General features: G+C 34.0%; 1 protein-coding gene across 1 annotated transcript in view; it reads left to right on the plus strand.

Annotated features, from left to right (window-relative positions):
- Positions 1-14,968, plus strand: part of LOC145692421 (uncharacterized) — an 83,637-nt gene that overhangs the window by 57,091 nt on the left and 11,578 nt on the right. The window contains exons 8-10 of the mRNA XM_081767728.1: positions 4,240-4,375; positions 5,514-5,649; positions 14,145-14,297. Coding sequence (XP_081623854.1) covers positions 4,240-4,375; positions 5,514-5,649; positions 14,145-14,297 — 425 coding nt within the window. The remainder of the gene's footprint in view (positions 1-4,239; positions 4,376-5,513; positions 5,650-14,144; positions 14,298-14,968) is intronic.

A 14,968-nucleotide genomic window follows, 5' to 3' on the forward strand; every position in this document is an offset into this window, starting at 1 on the left:
AGGTTAGATACTATACATATATGGCATAAATATGTAATATGATCCAATGAATCTATGAATTTGATAACAAAATGAGGTATGTAATATTCAATATTGCGCACTTCTGTGCATTTGTTTCTCTCTCTCTCTGTCACACACACACATACAAAACTATTTGAATAAGCTACTTATATCTTCCTCTACTTTTTTAAATATGGATTGACAATATTATTGAAAGATATGCTTATTTTTTTATTTAAAAGTTTCCTATGAAAGCTACAATTTTTATGCCAGTCAATTATGATTTGGTATAACAATGTGGCATGTTATTTCGATATTTTACGAAAGTAATTCTTATTCGATTTGTGTAAAGGGTGCTTAACAGCTTCGTGCTCTTCCTCGATAATTGAACAAACAATCATTATTTGCATCAAAGAAAGTATTGTCACACGAAGCGAAATGGGTGTTTTGTGGTAGACAATCAGTAGGCCCTTTTAGATGCGTTGCATCTGAAATGATAATCTTATGTTACCAAGTGAAACGACAAAATAAGGAAGAATGTCCGCTCCACTAACCTGTGGAAAACAATTAACACCACCTGCTGTATACATTTTAATTTGAGACAGCGGATCAAGATGAGATTAGATTATATACAAGTTAATCGTAGCGTATACTTCGTGTATTGAAAGTAAAATCGCAGATTTTCTCACATTTTGAAAAATCATCAATGGCAAATAACTGTTGTTCAATAGAGAGTCGTTTATCGGATTGAATCATGAGTTTGACTAACGCGTTATGCTAACTTCCGCATTTAGAAACCCAAATTAGTCAAGTCAGCAACATTTGCACCGAAAATATAATATAGATTCGACTTTCTGTGGAGTTGTTCAAATACATTGGGGTAAGCTAAGGTATGACAGATAAAATAAGCATTGCTTAATCCTAATGTCTTTGTACAAGGGACACTTCTGGATGGTACATTTTTGCCGTAAATTTCCATATGGGTGTACCATCCAGAAATGTCCCTTACTGTATAACTCTATACAAAAGCCGAAGTTGACCTTAATCGATATAAATCGTTGCTATATTCAGTAACGTGTTTCTAAATACGAAAGTTAGCATCACACAATAGTCAAACTCCTAATACAACACTAAAAATGACTTTCTGTAATTCCCAACATGTTAAAATAACACAGTTCCATTATCATATTTAGTAATTTTGAGTCAAGGTAACAAGAAAAGTAAATTGTATGGTCAAAGGGGTTGAATAGTTGTTCAATCTTCGCTTTTTAGGTCATTAAATTATACAAGAAACTTCATATCTTTCTGATATGATGAAGTCTCTATTCTTCTGTTTTCTGTGAAATGAACAGCTACAGTTAGTGATTTCTTCTTTAAATCTATTTACAAATACATTTTACTATATGGAATTTTGATATTTAATAATCAAATTTCACTTAAGCAACTATTAATTTATACATAATATGGATAAATTTGAAAACAGAAAGACATTAAATAGACTTGAGAAAGAAACCAGTAAATTCTTATAATTAAAATTCGAGTTCTTAGAAATAAAAATAATAAGATCATTTTCCATATAAATCAAAAAACTAAAACAAAACAAGGTATTCAATAATGCTAATTAAATTATTTTTCTAGCGCACATAACGCAAAAGAAATCAAATAATACACTGACTAGTAGGTGTTAGTATTGACTTATTTTGTTTACATAAACTAATATGTATTTTCTAAATTATGAAACCATATCAAGGATGTTGTCTCGGGCACAAGAAGGGAGAAATAGAGCACAGATCTCCCCAAAAGATATATTGCCTCCCTGAATGACATTCGTTTGTTATGAGTTTATTAAACTTGTTCGACGCTTACAGCTAATGGAGAATACTTATATTACATAATGGAAATTCTCTGAAAGAATTTTGAATCATATGACCAAGTTAAAATAATTAAAACAACTCAAATTAATCACTCACATTGATTTTTGCACTTACTTTCTACAATATCTTATTTTTATATGTGTAATTGGATGTGCACAATAACGGATTTATTACTGTACTCTTGCTTAGCAAAGTCTTAATTGAATTTTGTTTTCATCTACAGACCTTTTAAACATTTTATACCGTATACATGTAGAGGCAAACAAGTCGACTTTCATAAAAAAAAATATTGCTTTTTATAAAAGTTTGTAGGTACGTACATTTCCTACAACTTGTGATTCTAACTTCACGCACTGTCACGACTCATGCTTATAAAGTAGCATGCTAAAATAATAATAATAATAATAATAATAATGATAATAATAATAATAATAATAATAATAATAATAATAATAATAATAATAATAATAATAATAATAATAATAATAATAATAATAATAATAATTTGAAAGTGATTCTTGGTTTGCGTGTAATACGTAAAAACCCAGCCATCTGATACATTCATGCCACCCTCGATCAACTTACTTTCACTACTCCTCCATATACAACGGATTAGCTTTCCTTCATGCAATGAAAACATCTCAAATATTCAAATTCTTGGTACTTGTTTCATATATTGAACACTTAAACAAAACTTTTTATCACACATCTTTTATTTCTAAATACAATACATTGGATTCTCTTTCAATGTTGCTTTTTTCTAGGTTTGGAACAACTACAGAAAAATAAATTCAAAGTAAAACAAATATTAACTGTAATCAGTATTACTGTTTCGGCGATATTGCATTGCCTTCATCAGACATAATTATAAATATTTGATTTCGTTAGATTTTATTTTTATTTAGATTCTTTTTCTTTCTCCTTGAAAGAAAAAATGGCCCTCAATAAACTAATTGAATAGAGAGTGAACGAATATAGAACTTCTTTATTCTTTCCCAAAATCAATCCAAGTTCATTTAAGTGTATTCTTATAAAGTGAAACCATTACATTTAAAACCCTGAACTTTATTGTTAAATCCATAACATCTTAACCTTAAAACACTTGATTCCATTATAAATCGTTCTATAATTCCAGAGAGTATTGGTAGTTACTGTACACAAAACAAAGTAACATTTTAAAAGCTATCATTTTTCTTCTTCGCAATATCTCAATAATTACAAGTAGTGTATTAATATTAGATAGATAGTCAGTAGTTCTTAATATAATATGCATACATTACACAATAGAACTGAAGAAGAGAATATTTCTGAAAGGATTTAAAAAAACTTTTATTTAGGTAAATATATACTCATCGTTATTGTTCCTTATTATTTAAATACTAACTGAAATACCCGTTTCTCTCACAAAAGAAGGGCTTATGAAAAACATTTTAAAAGTACATTTGAACCATCTTCTCTCCCTTAGTATGCATATTTGATTCAAAGTGAAATTAACAAAGTTCTTCTAGATCTAATTGCTAAGTATGTTGAAAAATGCGTTTCAAATTATACAGCTGTTATTATTTCTGAAATTTTAAAACCTCGACTGTTAATCTAATATAAATAAAATAAAGAGGTTTTTCTATGTGTCAGCGTATCTGTGTGTGGAATGGGGACCAGACGAGTAGACCGAGAATTACCAAATTTTGGTCATGTGTATCTTGGTCCAGGCTTTAGACCAACACGAAGCGCTTTTTCAAAATTCGAACTAGGAGGTCTCAGGGGGGCGTTTACCGGGATATGAAAATGTAGTAGAAAATGACCACATTAGAGTGAAATTCATAGTTTTCGCGATCGCTGAGATCAATGGTGAAACTTCAATCGCATTAACTTCCAAATTCACCCCATTCAACTGCCAGCCGGGGGTCACCGGGGGAATACCGAGACATGTAAAAATAATCCAAAATGACCGATATTAGTGTCAAATCCATAGTTTTCGCGGTCGCTGAGATCAATGGTGAAACTTTCATTAGCGATAACTTTCAAATTCAGCTACCATTGTATACAGGCCGGGGGTTGCCTGCAGAGGGGGTTACCGAAACATGTAAAAATAATCCAAAATGGCCCATATTAGTGTCAAATCCATGGCTTTTGAGGTGCCTAAGATGAATGATGATACACCCACAGTCGTAGCCCCTTGCAAAGAATGGGTAGTTTCAGCTAGTTATATAAAAGAATCTGCCATCATAGATTTTTCTTCTAGGAAGAGGCGAATTGTTTAATTAGTGTTCTCATATTTCTCTCCGATCTCTAATCTAGTAAGTTTAATATTTTCTCAATGGTTTAATTCCACTTTATATACTTTAATTAACCTTTATATTTTCAGGTGCATCAATAGTCAATAATATGTGGCCAGACATTAAGGCACAATTATTGCCTCCAATTAAAGAACGCCTCAATGAGGCCCTAGACAATTTCAGTCTCTCAGATATTGTGGGAAATAATAAATTGACAGTGCCAAGGTATGGTAGTCTACTATTACTTTTACGTAGCAATAACTTTAGTTGATATTTCTTTTTTTCAAAATGCAATTCTAGCTTAATATATTCTGCCAAAATATCGATATCTTGTATATCGGTGAAAGTTTGTTATTAATTTATCTTCAGTTCAGATAATTTAAAGTGAACAACCAGAGGAAGAAAAAAAACCTGAAAGAACTGCACTTCTAAATTGTCAAATTAGATGTTTAAGATATTAGTGGGTCAAATTAGTGTGTATATATACTAAGCGTTAGAGATTAAGATGTGGTATAATTTTAAGAGTTGGTAATTGTAAATTTTTGTTTTATTTGGACTTTTTCCAGTCACTTTAAAGGCTGTATGACAACCAGTGACGATATTGGTAACAGTTAGGCTTGAATTTACGTTCAGTTCAACTAGAAAGAATGAAGATGAAAGTTCTTATATAATATGAAAATATTAGTGAAAGATAACTTAACTCGTGAAATAAGTTGCAGTACCATATCGACACATTCTAATACCAAGAGATTTTGTTTATATGCAATGGTCCGAAGAAATTACTTTTATCTCTAAAGAACATAGAGTTTCAATTAAACGGTGAATCATTATGATAGAAAAATATTAGAAATAAATAATTTCATTTCTACATTATGTTACCAGGTTATAAATTCTGCTACGACAACATAATTTGTACAATAGTTAGTCACAATGTATTTAACTATTTTGTGTTGTATTTGTATAATTTAATATATTATACGTCCTAATTCCAATTACTACGTGACATGTTCCTAAAATTACAAAGAAAATTGATGAATTTATTTTACCAAAATTTAGAAAGTCAATCTCAATTTTAAGTTTTTTCTTCCGGTTGGCCACAATGTAGTGATGAAATCTACATGTCGGTATTAAGATAAAGTTATACAGGAATAGTAAACCAAAACCTAATCTCATATTATGTACCTTTGTTGTTACGTAAGTATTCAAAAGTACATCAACTTCCTGAATTCTCCAAAATGTACTCCAATTTCTACACTGAGGTTCTAAACTAGGCATTTCAATTGATTCGTTTCACAAATACTCGATATTTTATCCTTTTTAATAGATTCTGAAATTTAAGCAGAAATAAACATTTTATTTTCAGAAAAGGGGCATCATATACAGCAACAAATTTAAATGGTTTCGTAGATACATTATTACAAGACGCGGCTATTGATATAATGCAGAGCGGCCTGGACCCCCTCATCCTCCCAGATTTCGTTGATGGATTCAATATTAAGGTACGTAAAGTTTCTATTTAAATATTTCAAGAAGTCGAGGGCATCCATGTAGGCCAATTCACTGTTCAACATTATTTCACTTTTTATTTTTTACAGAAACAAAAGTAACCGTTCTTTATTAATTATTGGCCACAGAACGCGAAACTCGCACTTGAAATTACCTCCGCGCTGAGGTTTCTGTGAAATTTAGCGTTTTATATTTTGCACATAACGCTATAGGCATTGTAAGTACATGATTTGAAATTATTGGTTTACACGGTACAAAGTGTCGTTCTTGACAAATATTTGCTGCATATTCGACTTGGCAACGTTTTACGTTATCAAGAGCTAGTGCGAGCGTGTCATGAGTCACGTGAGGCAATGATTGCAAGTTGCAACTAGCTCCAGTTAACGTCTCTAATCGTATTCTTGGCGTGCTTCAAGCAGTAGTTTGGCAGACTGTGTTACTGGTGAAGCAGCAGTTTGAAAGTAGTGAGTAAGGACATTATGGCTGTTGTACAGTTTGTTTTCAGTGCGAAATGTCAGTGATTCAAGGAAAGTGCAGCAATGCCCCACGCTTATAAAAATTCAGTGGACAGTGCTGACGTGATTTATGGTTCCAGGAAGCGGCCATTGGCTGTTGCAGTGCGAAGAGCATATTTACTATACTTTGGGTGTCGTTTGAGAGACAAGGATAAATCATGGGCTCCCTACGTTTGTTGTATGAGTCGATCATCTACTATCAATGCCTAGATGGATGGGAAGAACGTTGCCATGCGCTTTGCTTTGCCCGCCATTTGGCATGAACCAAAAAGCCATAGTACAGACTGCTACTTTTGCATGCTATCCTGCTTGAAGAAAGGTATAACAACGAAGAAGAAGAAGTAGATCGAATACCCAGTGATACCATCCGTCATTCATCCAGTGGCCCATGGAGAAAGATTGGTTGTTCCCGATCCCCGGCTACCATTCCGACGGAAAATGATACAGACAATGAAAGTGAAGGTGAACCTGCTCCACATACCAGTGACACTGACCCTTCATTTGAGCCGAAAACCAACTAGCCTGAACCACAGCAACTCACACAAGCGGAGCTTCATGACCTGATTAGAGATTTGGAACTGCCAAAGAATAAAGCTGGGCTCTTTGCATCTAAGTTACAGTAGTGGAACGTTCTGGAGAATAGAGTTGGGGTATCAAATCTACACGATCGTCAAAAGGTCTTGCAAAATATTTCTGCTGCACCGATGAGTTAGTATTTTACAATGATGTTCCAGGTTTGATGCAGAAACTGAAGATTCCGAATAAAGTAAAAGATTGGAGACTTTTTATAGATGCCTCCAAAACAAGTCTTAAGGCTGTGCTCCTGTACAACAGCAAGGAGATATCAGCATCAATTCCTGTTGTTTATGCACCCCTAGGTAAAGAAAGTTATCCCATGTTCGAACGCGTTCTGGATCTTATAAAATATCGTGAACCCAAGTGGTTAGTTTATGGTGATTTTAAGGTGATCGCAATTTTGATTGGTCTACAGGGTGGCTATAAAAAGTACAGTTGTTATATATGTGAGTGAGATAGTAGTGCAAAGAATGTCCATTATACTTAAAAGGAATGGCCACTACGAACAGCTTTGTTGCCAGGCGAAAAGAAAACATCTCAAATGTACCTATCGTGAACCCACAAAGCATTGTGCTACCACCATTGCACATCAAACTTGAATTCATTGAGACATTTGTGAAGACCATGAACAGGAATGAATTTGTGAAGACCATGCATTGGCATGCTTGTACCAGAAGTTTCCGCGTCTAAGTACAGAAACGATTAAGCAGGGAATCTTTATTGGTCAGTAAATACGCAAGCTATTGCAAGACGAGGTGTTTGAATCTATCTTCAGTGCTGATGGGCTCCATGCGTGGCATTGCTTCCGCAATGTTTGTACCAGATTCTTGGGCAACGACCGAGCCGAAAATTACACAGAATTTGTAGAAGAATTGCTATCTGCCTACGAGAAACTTGGGTGCAATATGTCACTCAAAATGCACTTCCTCCATTCCCACCTTGATGTCATTCCAGTGAATTGTGAATCTTTCATTTACGAGCTAGGAGAACGATTTCACCAGGACATTTCTACGATAAAACAACATTACAAAGGAAAGTGGTCAGTTTCAATATTAGCGGATTTCTGTTGGATGATTCCCAGAGATGCTCCAGATGTTCCTCACAAGCAACAAGTAAAGAGACGGTGTGTTTAAAACGGATACTTTAGGTAACTTTTACCAAAACAGTTTTTGTCCTGTAGCGCTATATGCAAAATGTTAAGAGTGATATTGCACTGATAGTGTGTCAAGAGGACGTTACATTTTTGATATTCATATTCAGTGTCTAAAGATTTATAAGAGACAGATATTTTTATTTCCGTAATTATGTTAATGCTTGTTACTTTTATCTTTACAGTTTCATTATCATAGCCTTATACGCAAAATGTAAATTGTGTAATTAGTACTAAATTTGAATTTGTAACACGTATTTATTGTGTTTATCATGTTCAGTGCCCAAAAGATTATAAGGGACGGATATTTCTATTTACGTAATCATTTCAAAGTTTGGTGAGTTTTTTCTTTACAATTTCATTATTGTAGCGTTATATGTAACAAATAAATTGTGTAATTACAAGTAAATCTTAGCTAGGAGCACATTTTTATTGTCAGTTTCGTGTTCAGCGCCCAAAAGTGAATAAAGGATGACCATTTACATTTCCGTACAAAAAAAATTCAATGTTGCACAGTGTTTCAAGGGCACAAACTCGCCTGAAACTTGCATCGGGAATAGGACGGAATGGAAAATACAATAAATGTGCTGCTATTAGAGACGTCGATGGTTTAGAAGGACTATTACTTGTTACCATTAAACAAGTAAACAAACAAGTAAAACATAGTCAGGTAGCGTCTGTGAAAAAAGGGTATCATTTTCTTAAATGAAACATTCTCTTGGAATGCCATTTAAAGCACAGTAGAAGTGGTGAGAATGCCGATGATGTTAATTCCCATGTCTACTCTAAATACATCAAGAGATATCTTTGAAAGAAACTAGGGACGAGTGCTATTGTCTCATTTAGCAATACAATAGAGACAAGCTGAATGGGCAAATAATGTTCTAATTTTTCCAACACAACACACACACACACTCACGAATTACGTCCAAAATGATATCCAATTGTTGTTTGACAAGAATGCAGCTTAGCTAGTAAATATTACTGTGCATGCTGTGCCATTTACGTAGCAATGGTAAAACAGGCTATAGTACAAGGATTTTTTTAGAAAGTTTCCATATATTTAAATACCCAAAATAGTAGGAGCGCGTATAAAAAGTAATCGACCGTAAGTACTAGATCAAACTGGACCAAGATGTAGTTGGCTAAGAACTTAGTTAACATGAAGGCCACCACTCCGCTAGTATTTTCAGTCAGTTTTGAATAGTAGTGACGATGACTACTCAACAAGTCTAATACGTGAACTCTTGCTTTCTGTGTTCGAACTCGGGTATAACGGTGCAGTGAACCAAGGCACAGTACTTCGTTGGATTCAGAAATTTTGTGCAGACTATAAAAATCTTGATGATCAATCAATGTCCAGCCTCTCTAGGCTCACTGATTCTAAGGTCATACGACACACCGTTCATCAGCTAGTACAGGACAATTACCAAACTAAATTGACATGTTTAAATTCCCAATAGTGTACTATTTACTAACTCGAGAAAACCATTACGAGCTCCCGCATCGTGATTAATAAGTTGAACCCAGTTTATGCCCAGATAGAAGTGGATGTGTCCCGTCAACTGCTGCCAAATTTTGCGTGATATGCAACTTCTGAAACGGATGGCTACGTGCGACTAAAAGAAAATTTTTTTTTCGAAATTCAAATGTGCTAATTTAGTGGTAGTACAAGGGCGTACTTCCAGAACAAGTCTTCAAACAGGGAAATTTAGAGTATAGAGTCTAGTTCTTTGTGTAGTGAAGTAACGAGGGGTAATTCGCCTAGAGTTCGTTTCAAACGTTCGTACCACCAATACAGACCTTTATTCTGAACACTTCTAGAACAAATGTTGTACTACTCTAAAGATGTATTGGTGAACCGAATGCGAACCCTCCTACAAGCGGCTAACACGAAACCACAAAAATAAATAAAATGCAGAAATCTCAATGCATCAGATAGTGTCTGATGAAGTCAAAGTGTTAGTTGGCGAAACTGTAACACGTATGTAGGTTTTAAATATGAATATATTGTTTTGTTCAGCAAATCGTTTGTGTCTAAATACAGGTATGTCTTGTACCAAAACATTGCCAGACCTGTAACTTACCCTTGTAATGCTGTGCTTCATATTGGCGGAAGTCATTAGCATTAATTGTGCACGGTATCCTTAACTATTTTGCATAGAAATCATGTAGATTAATTCGGGAGAACGGGCTGGTCAATTGACAGGTGACCCTCTTAGACCCCACTGATAGGGAAGTATTTCGCTAAGTAAGACCTAGGTATGTCGTGCACTGTAGGCTAAGTAGTTGATGCAGCCACTGAGGATTGTTGGTTGGCCAATAATGAATGTTTCAGAAGTTCATCAATCCATGATTAGTATATTTTCTTCGTCATAAAACAAGATGAAGAGCAATCAGTTGCATTTTCACCAAATGCTCATTCACAAAACTGTTGACTAGTACTACAATCATTTCCATGTAGCTCTTCGTGGAGCGACACATGATATGGGTTGAATTTTTGACGCATGATATGGATAGAATGACGTTTTCCTCATTGAAACCAGGACCTCTTGCGATGGAATGTACGTTAACGTGAAGATCTATCACGACAAAAGCTAGCATTTATTCTCAACTATTCCGATCATCATTTTGTTTATCGTACGACGTCGAAGTGTTTTGTTAAAAAGATTCACTTATAATTGTCAACTTGGTTTATGTTTGTTGGAATATTTCTTGGCATGCACGTACAAGACAGCATAACATTTTTCTTATATTCGCCGCACACAGGCAAAATGTCAGCTTTCTAATCCCTCGAAAATACCATCATATTGAGCAATTTCAAACGTCTAACTTCAACGAACAGTAATAACTAGTGACGAGAACGTCCGTTATACTACGAAACACAAACTAACCTCAAGATACGGCACGGACAACATCGTTTGGCCCTATTGGATCTGTCGTATTTGTACTGTTGAGTGGGATATTAGCAGTCGTCTTTGGTTTCTTTCGATAAAATTTCGAGACGTAAACAAATTTGATATTTTCACCACTTGTCCTTTTCCTTACTTGACTTTCCAATAGATTATTCAATTTTAAAAATTACATGTTTTATGAGAACTCATTCAATCATGCGTTCTCAAATTGTGAAAATATTAAATTTTCTAAACACTTGATGTCTGCGAGAACAGCGCATTAATTGTTCCTACCTTTTCCGACTTATTTGTGTTAATAGTTTTAAGTGAATCATGCTGAATGTTTATGTACTTATGTAACATAATTACGTATAAACACATATTTGTACTCGTTTTTATCTTTAAAGCTTAAATCTCTAAAGAAAGAAAGACATAGAAATCACTCACAATCCTAGTTTCAACATTATTTTATGTAAGAGATCAATACGATATCTATTAACGAAGAAATATTCATTTTAGAATATTAATGAATGTGTAAGTATAGAACTAATGTCCGATTGGTAATCGGTTAATTAAACGTACTTCAAAGTGCAACAAAAATTCTAAGCTACTTTACTTTTTTATCCAATCTTTTAGAACCACGTTTTTACGAAATATTATTTTCTTATGACAGTATAATAAATACATCTTCACTATAATGGTTTATTAGTATAGCCAGGTTGGTACGCTATACTGAAGGCCACCTGTTGGACATGTTTGGTTTGAGACGTTTGCAGTGTGCTACTTAAAATTGCCTTATTAATTTTTTATATGAGCGTTTGTTAAAATTACTATTACTTTCCGTAATTGATTTTACGTTATGTTTTAGGTTGTGAAAAAATAAATGTATATAAGCATTATCAATGATGTAGTTAATTCTTTAGTTTTAAGTTTTTAACTATTTAGGAAAAATATCGATTGCAAGAAATTTAGTAGTAACTAGTCGCACGAAATAACACTTTACTGTTCGGTTTGAAAGGATGTCCAGAGATTGATTTCAATACTCAATTCAGAATTGTTAGAATGAGATTGCATTTAGATAAATTAGACGCTTAGAATTATAAAATACTTAACTTGTTTCAATGCCACGTTGTAAAAGTACCTAATTATGAAAACAACTGCTTGAATAGGAATAATTAAATATATGAGATTCACGCTTCTACATCGAATTCGGAGTATTTGACCACCAGTCAGATAACGGCGCCACAGCGATGCTCCTGTAAATTATAGGATGTCAAAATTATAGGATTTAGAAAATACAAGAGCGTGTTTACTAAAGATATTCTACTGGCTTCTAATAATACTTTGTGCATTTGACCACACGACTCCATAAAGAAGAAAAAACATAGTCCAAAACAAACGTAGCTCCTGTCAGTTCAGCAGTAGGCCTAAACACTGATCACTGGGAATTCAGACTAAAGTCTGAGATGTTTTCTCCCGTAACATAGGCAAGGAAAACAGAATTCTCATAGTTTAAACCATCCAAAACTAACACATAATCTTAAATAACTTTTGTAGCAAAACCCTGAACGCTTATTGATATTTTTATTTGTTTGGGTGTGACCAACCGAAGGTCCAACGTTGAAGTAGGCAGCTATAAGGAATAACAAACGAGTAGAAAACTAACATGTGGACAGACAAATTAATTGGCAAAAATATATTTTTAAACATGAACGCATTTTATGTTTGTAGTTCGAGGACGCGCTGAAAAATAGTCACAAATCTGGTTATTATGTAGAAGAATATTGTAAGAGTGGTCAATAATACAAGGCATATAGGATGCTTAGATGTCTCTCAGAACGGAAGCCTGACAGTTGTTCGTTTGCCTCCAAGTAAAAACTAGCAACAGCGGTAGTGCAAGAAACATCAAAAGCAAGCAGAATGACCTGCTAAATAATAAGTAGAATAACAATCTAACCGAATTAGACTACGCGAAGATACAACACAGGAATATAATCAAAACTCAAGGCGCGGTGTATAGTTACATGAAACAAGTTTAGAATTCGAGGACATAATGCTTAAGATTTGAAATGTATGTTCTTCACCTTAAGGGCAATCGAAGGTTTAACCCAGAAATCGAGTCGTGTCAACTACTGAGAAACGACTACCACAAGGACACAGGTCTAGTCCAAGAAGACACGTTTGTTGACACAAATGGTTATTACACTAATACTTGTCAGCACAAACCTGATAGCCCGTATTTGTTAATTGAGAATGTCATGTAATACCATGAGGGACAATAAATAATAAGGCCGTCAACGTATATTACAGGTAGCAGCAGCAACAAAATGCTGTTGACGATTACAGTAAGCAATGTTGCAATAAGAAAACTATCATGAGAGGGACCGTATTGTTGGAGAAATCGCTCTGAGAGACTAAAATCTGCACGCTCCCTAAAATAACGTTAGTCGAAACAGTTTGCTATGATATCGGACTTGTGGTAAGACGAGTCCATCATAAAGGCATCTTTATATTTCTTAACTCTAAATTCTATTACGAACCTGATTGATATAGCTCAAGTTTATAATCCCGTTTGGTACCGAGGCTGTATGAGACGTAATCCTATAGTCTAATGTGGAATCCGATCTATATGAACTTCTGCTGTAAACAGGCACAAACTTATTGAAAGACGACAGTATTCTTTCCATCTTTTTTTCTTGGAAGATTTAAACAGATATCAGACTCGAGGACGTAAAATGCGGAACTCATCAGTAGAATGTCGGTTAAAAGTGACAAGGGTGGATGCAACAAGTAAGATACCTATTGTTCTACATGTCCGTATTTCTTTGAGTACTATAATTCATATTTATGCTTTATACAATTAAATGTTTCACATGAAACAATAGAATTGTCCTTTTCTTAAATACACAAATCCGGAAAACATACTTTGAGCAAAACAAGGCCTCTTCCAATTGCTTTTCCTTCTATCAATGCTATCTTTACTATTAATATATCTGCCTTCTCTAGCTTAGTAATATCTTGCATTAAATCACTAATATTTTAGCAATGCCTTAAATTTCGTTAAAACACAACACTTACTTACTACTCCTATCATAGCACTACTACTACTACTACTACTACTACTACTACTACTACTACTACTACTAATAATAATAATAATAATAATAATAATAATAATAATAATAATAACAATAATAGTTCATCATATTTATTATATTTCAGGAGGTTAAATTATATTTCTATCATAAACGTGGAGTAATCTGCTTCTCAATTCGTACAGTGTTGATACAAAATAATATAACAACACATATATTCCGATATTGTCAGTGTATAATATGTTCTTCATATTTTAGGACCTTCTTGGGATAGTGTGGCATGGTAAAATTGGAATCTATGATGGGTTGCTCTATAATCTATACACAATTCATAGAACTGGAAATGCAACATTGAATTTTGAGAAGGGTGCTGCTTTAATTCGCGTTGAATTAGGTCTCAAGCAATTGCAGGTAAGAACATTTCAGCTAATGCGAGTTTGTTTCAGTCCTTTAAGAAATATCTATTGGAATTTTGACACTTATTATTAAGGTCATTTGAAACGAATTCTCGAGAGGGCAGCCACGGGGGGCTCATCCAAGCCAGGCCCACCCATATGATTTACTGGCCCCCCGAATGACAGGATTTTAAAACATTATCGTAAGATTACTTTTCCTCAGTCATTTAAAAATAACAAAGTTTATATATAATTAATAATTTACGGTAAATTATTTCCAGCTCTTACCGATCGAAAAATAGTATGGTATCTCTTTTGTGTAAAGAATGACAAAGTGCACAGCTTGCTACCATATCTGCTATAATCGATTGACCGAGTGCTCCTGTGCGGATTGTAAAACTTGAAGCATGAAAATATTTTATATAGGCCTATTTTAAAATAATTGTCAATCTATGCCAATACGAGAATTTGTATCGTGAACGGAAACGTGACCACTGAATTTACTTTTAAAACAGGGTGTATCAAATTCCATTGACATGATAAAACTTCTGTTGATTCGCAATAGTAATTTTTCAATAATAAACGCCGAAAAGTGTATTTATCTTGTGCACGGGAAAAGGCGAGTATGTCTTTATTACAGTATTTTAAGAAAGAAAGCGAGAAAAGCAGCTAAGAAGGTAATACTGC

Source organism: Thermobia domestica, chromosome 8, assembly GCF_964235325.1.
Source record: "Thermobia domestica chromosome 8, izTheDome1.hap1.1, whole genome shotgun sequence".
NCBI lineage: Eukaryota > Metazoa > Arthropoda > Insecta > Zygentoma > Lepismatidae > Thermobia > Thermobia domestica.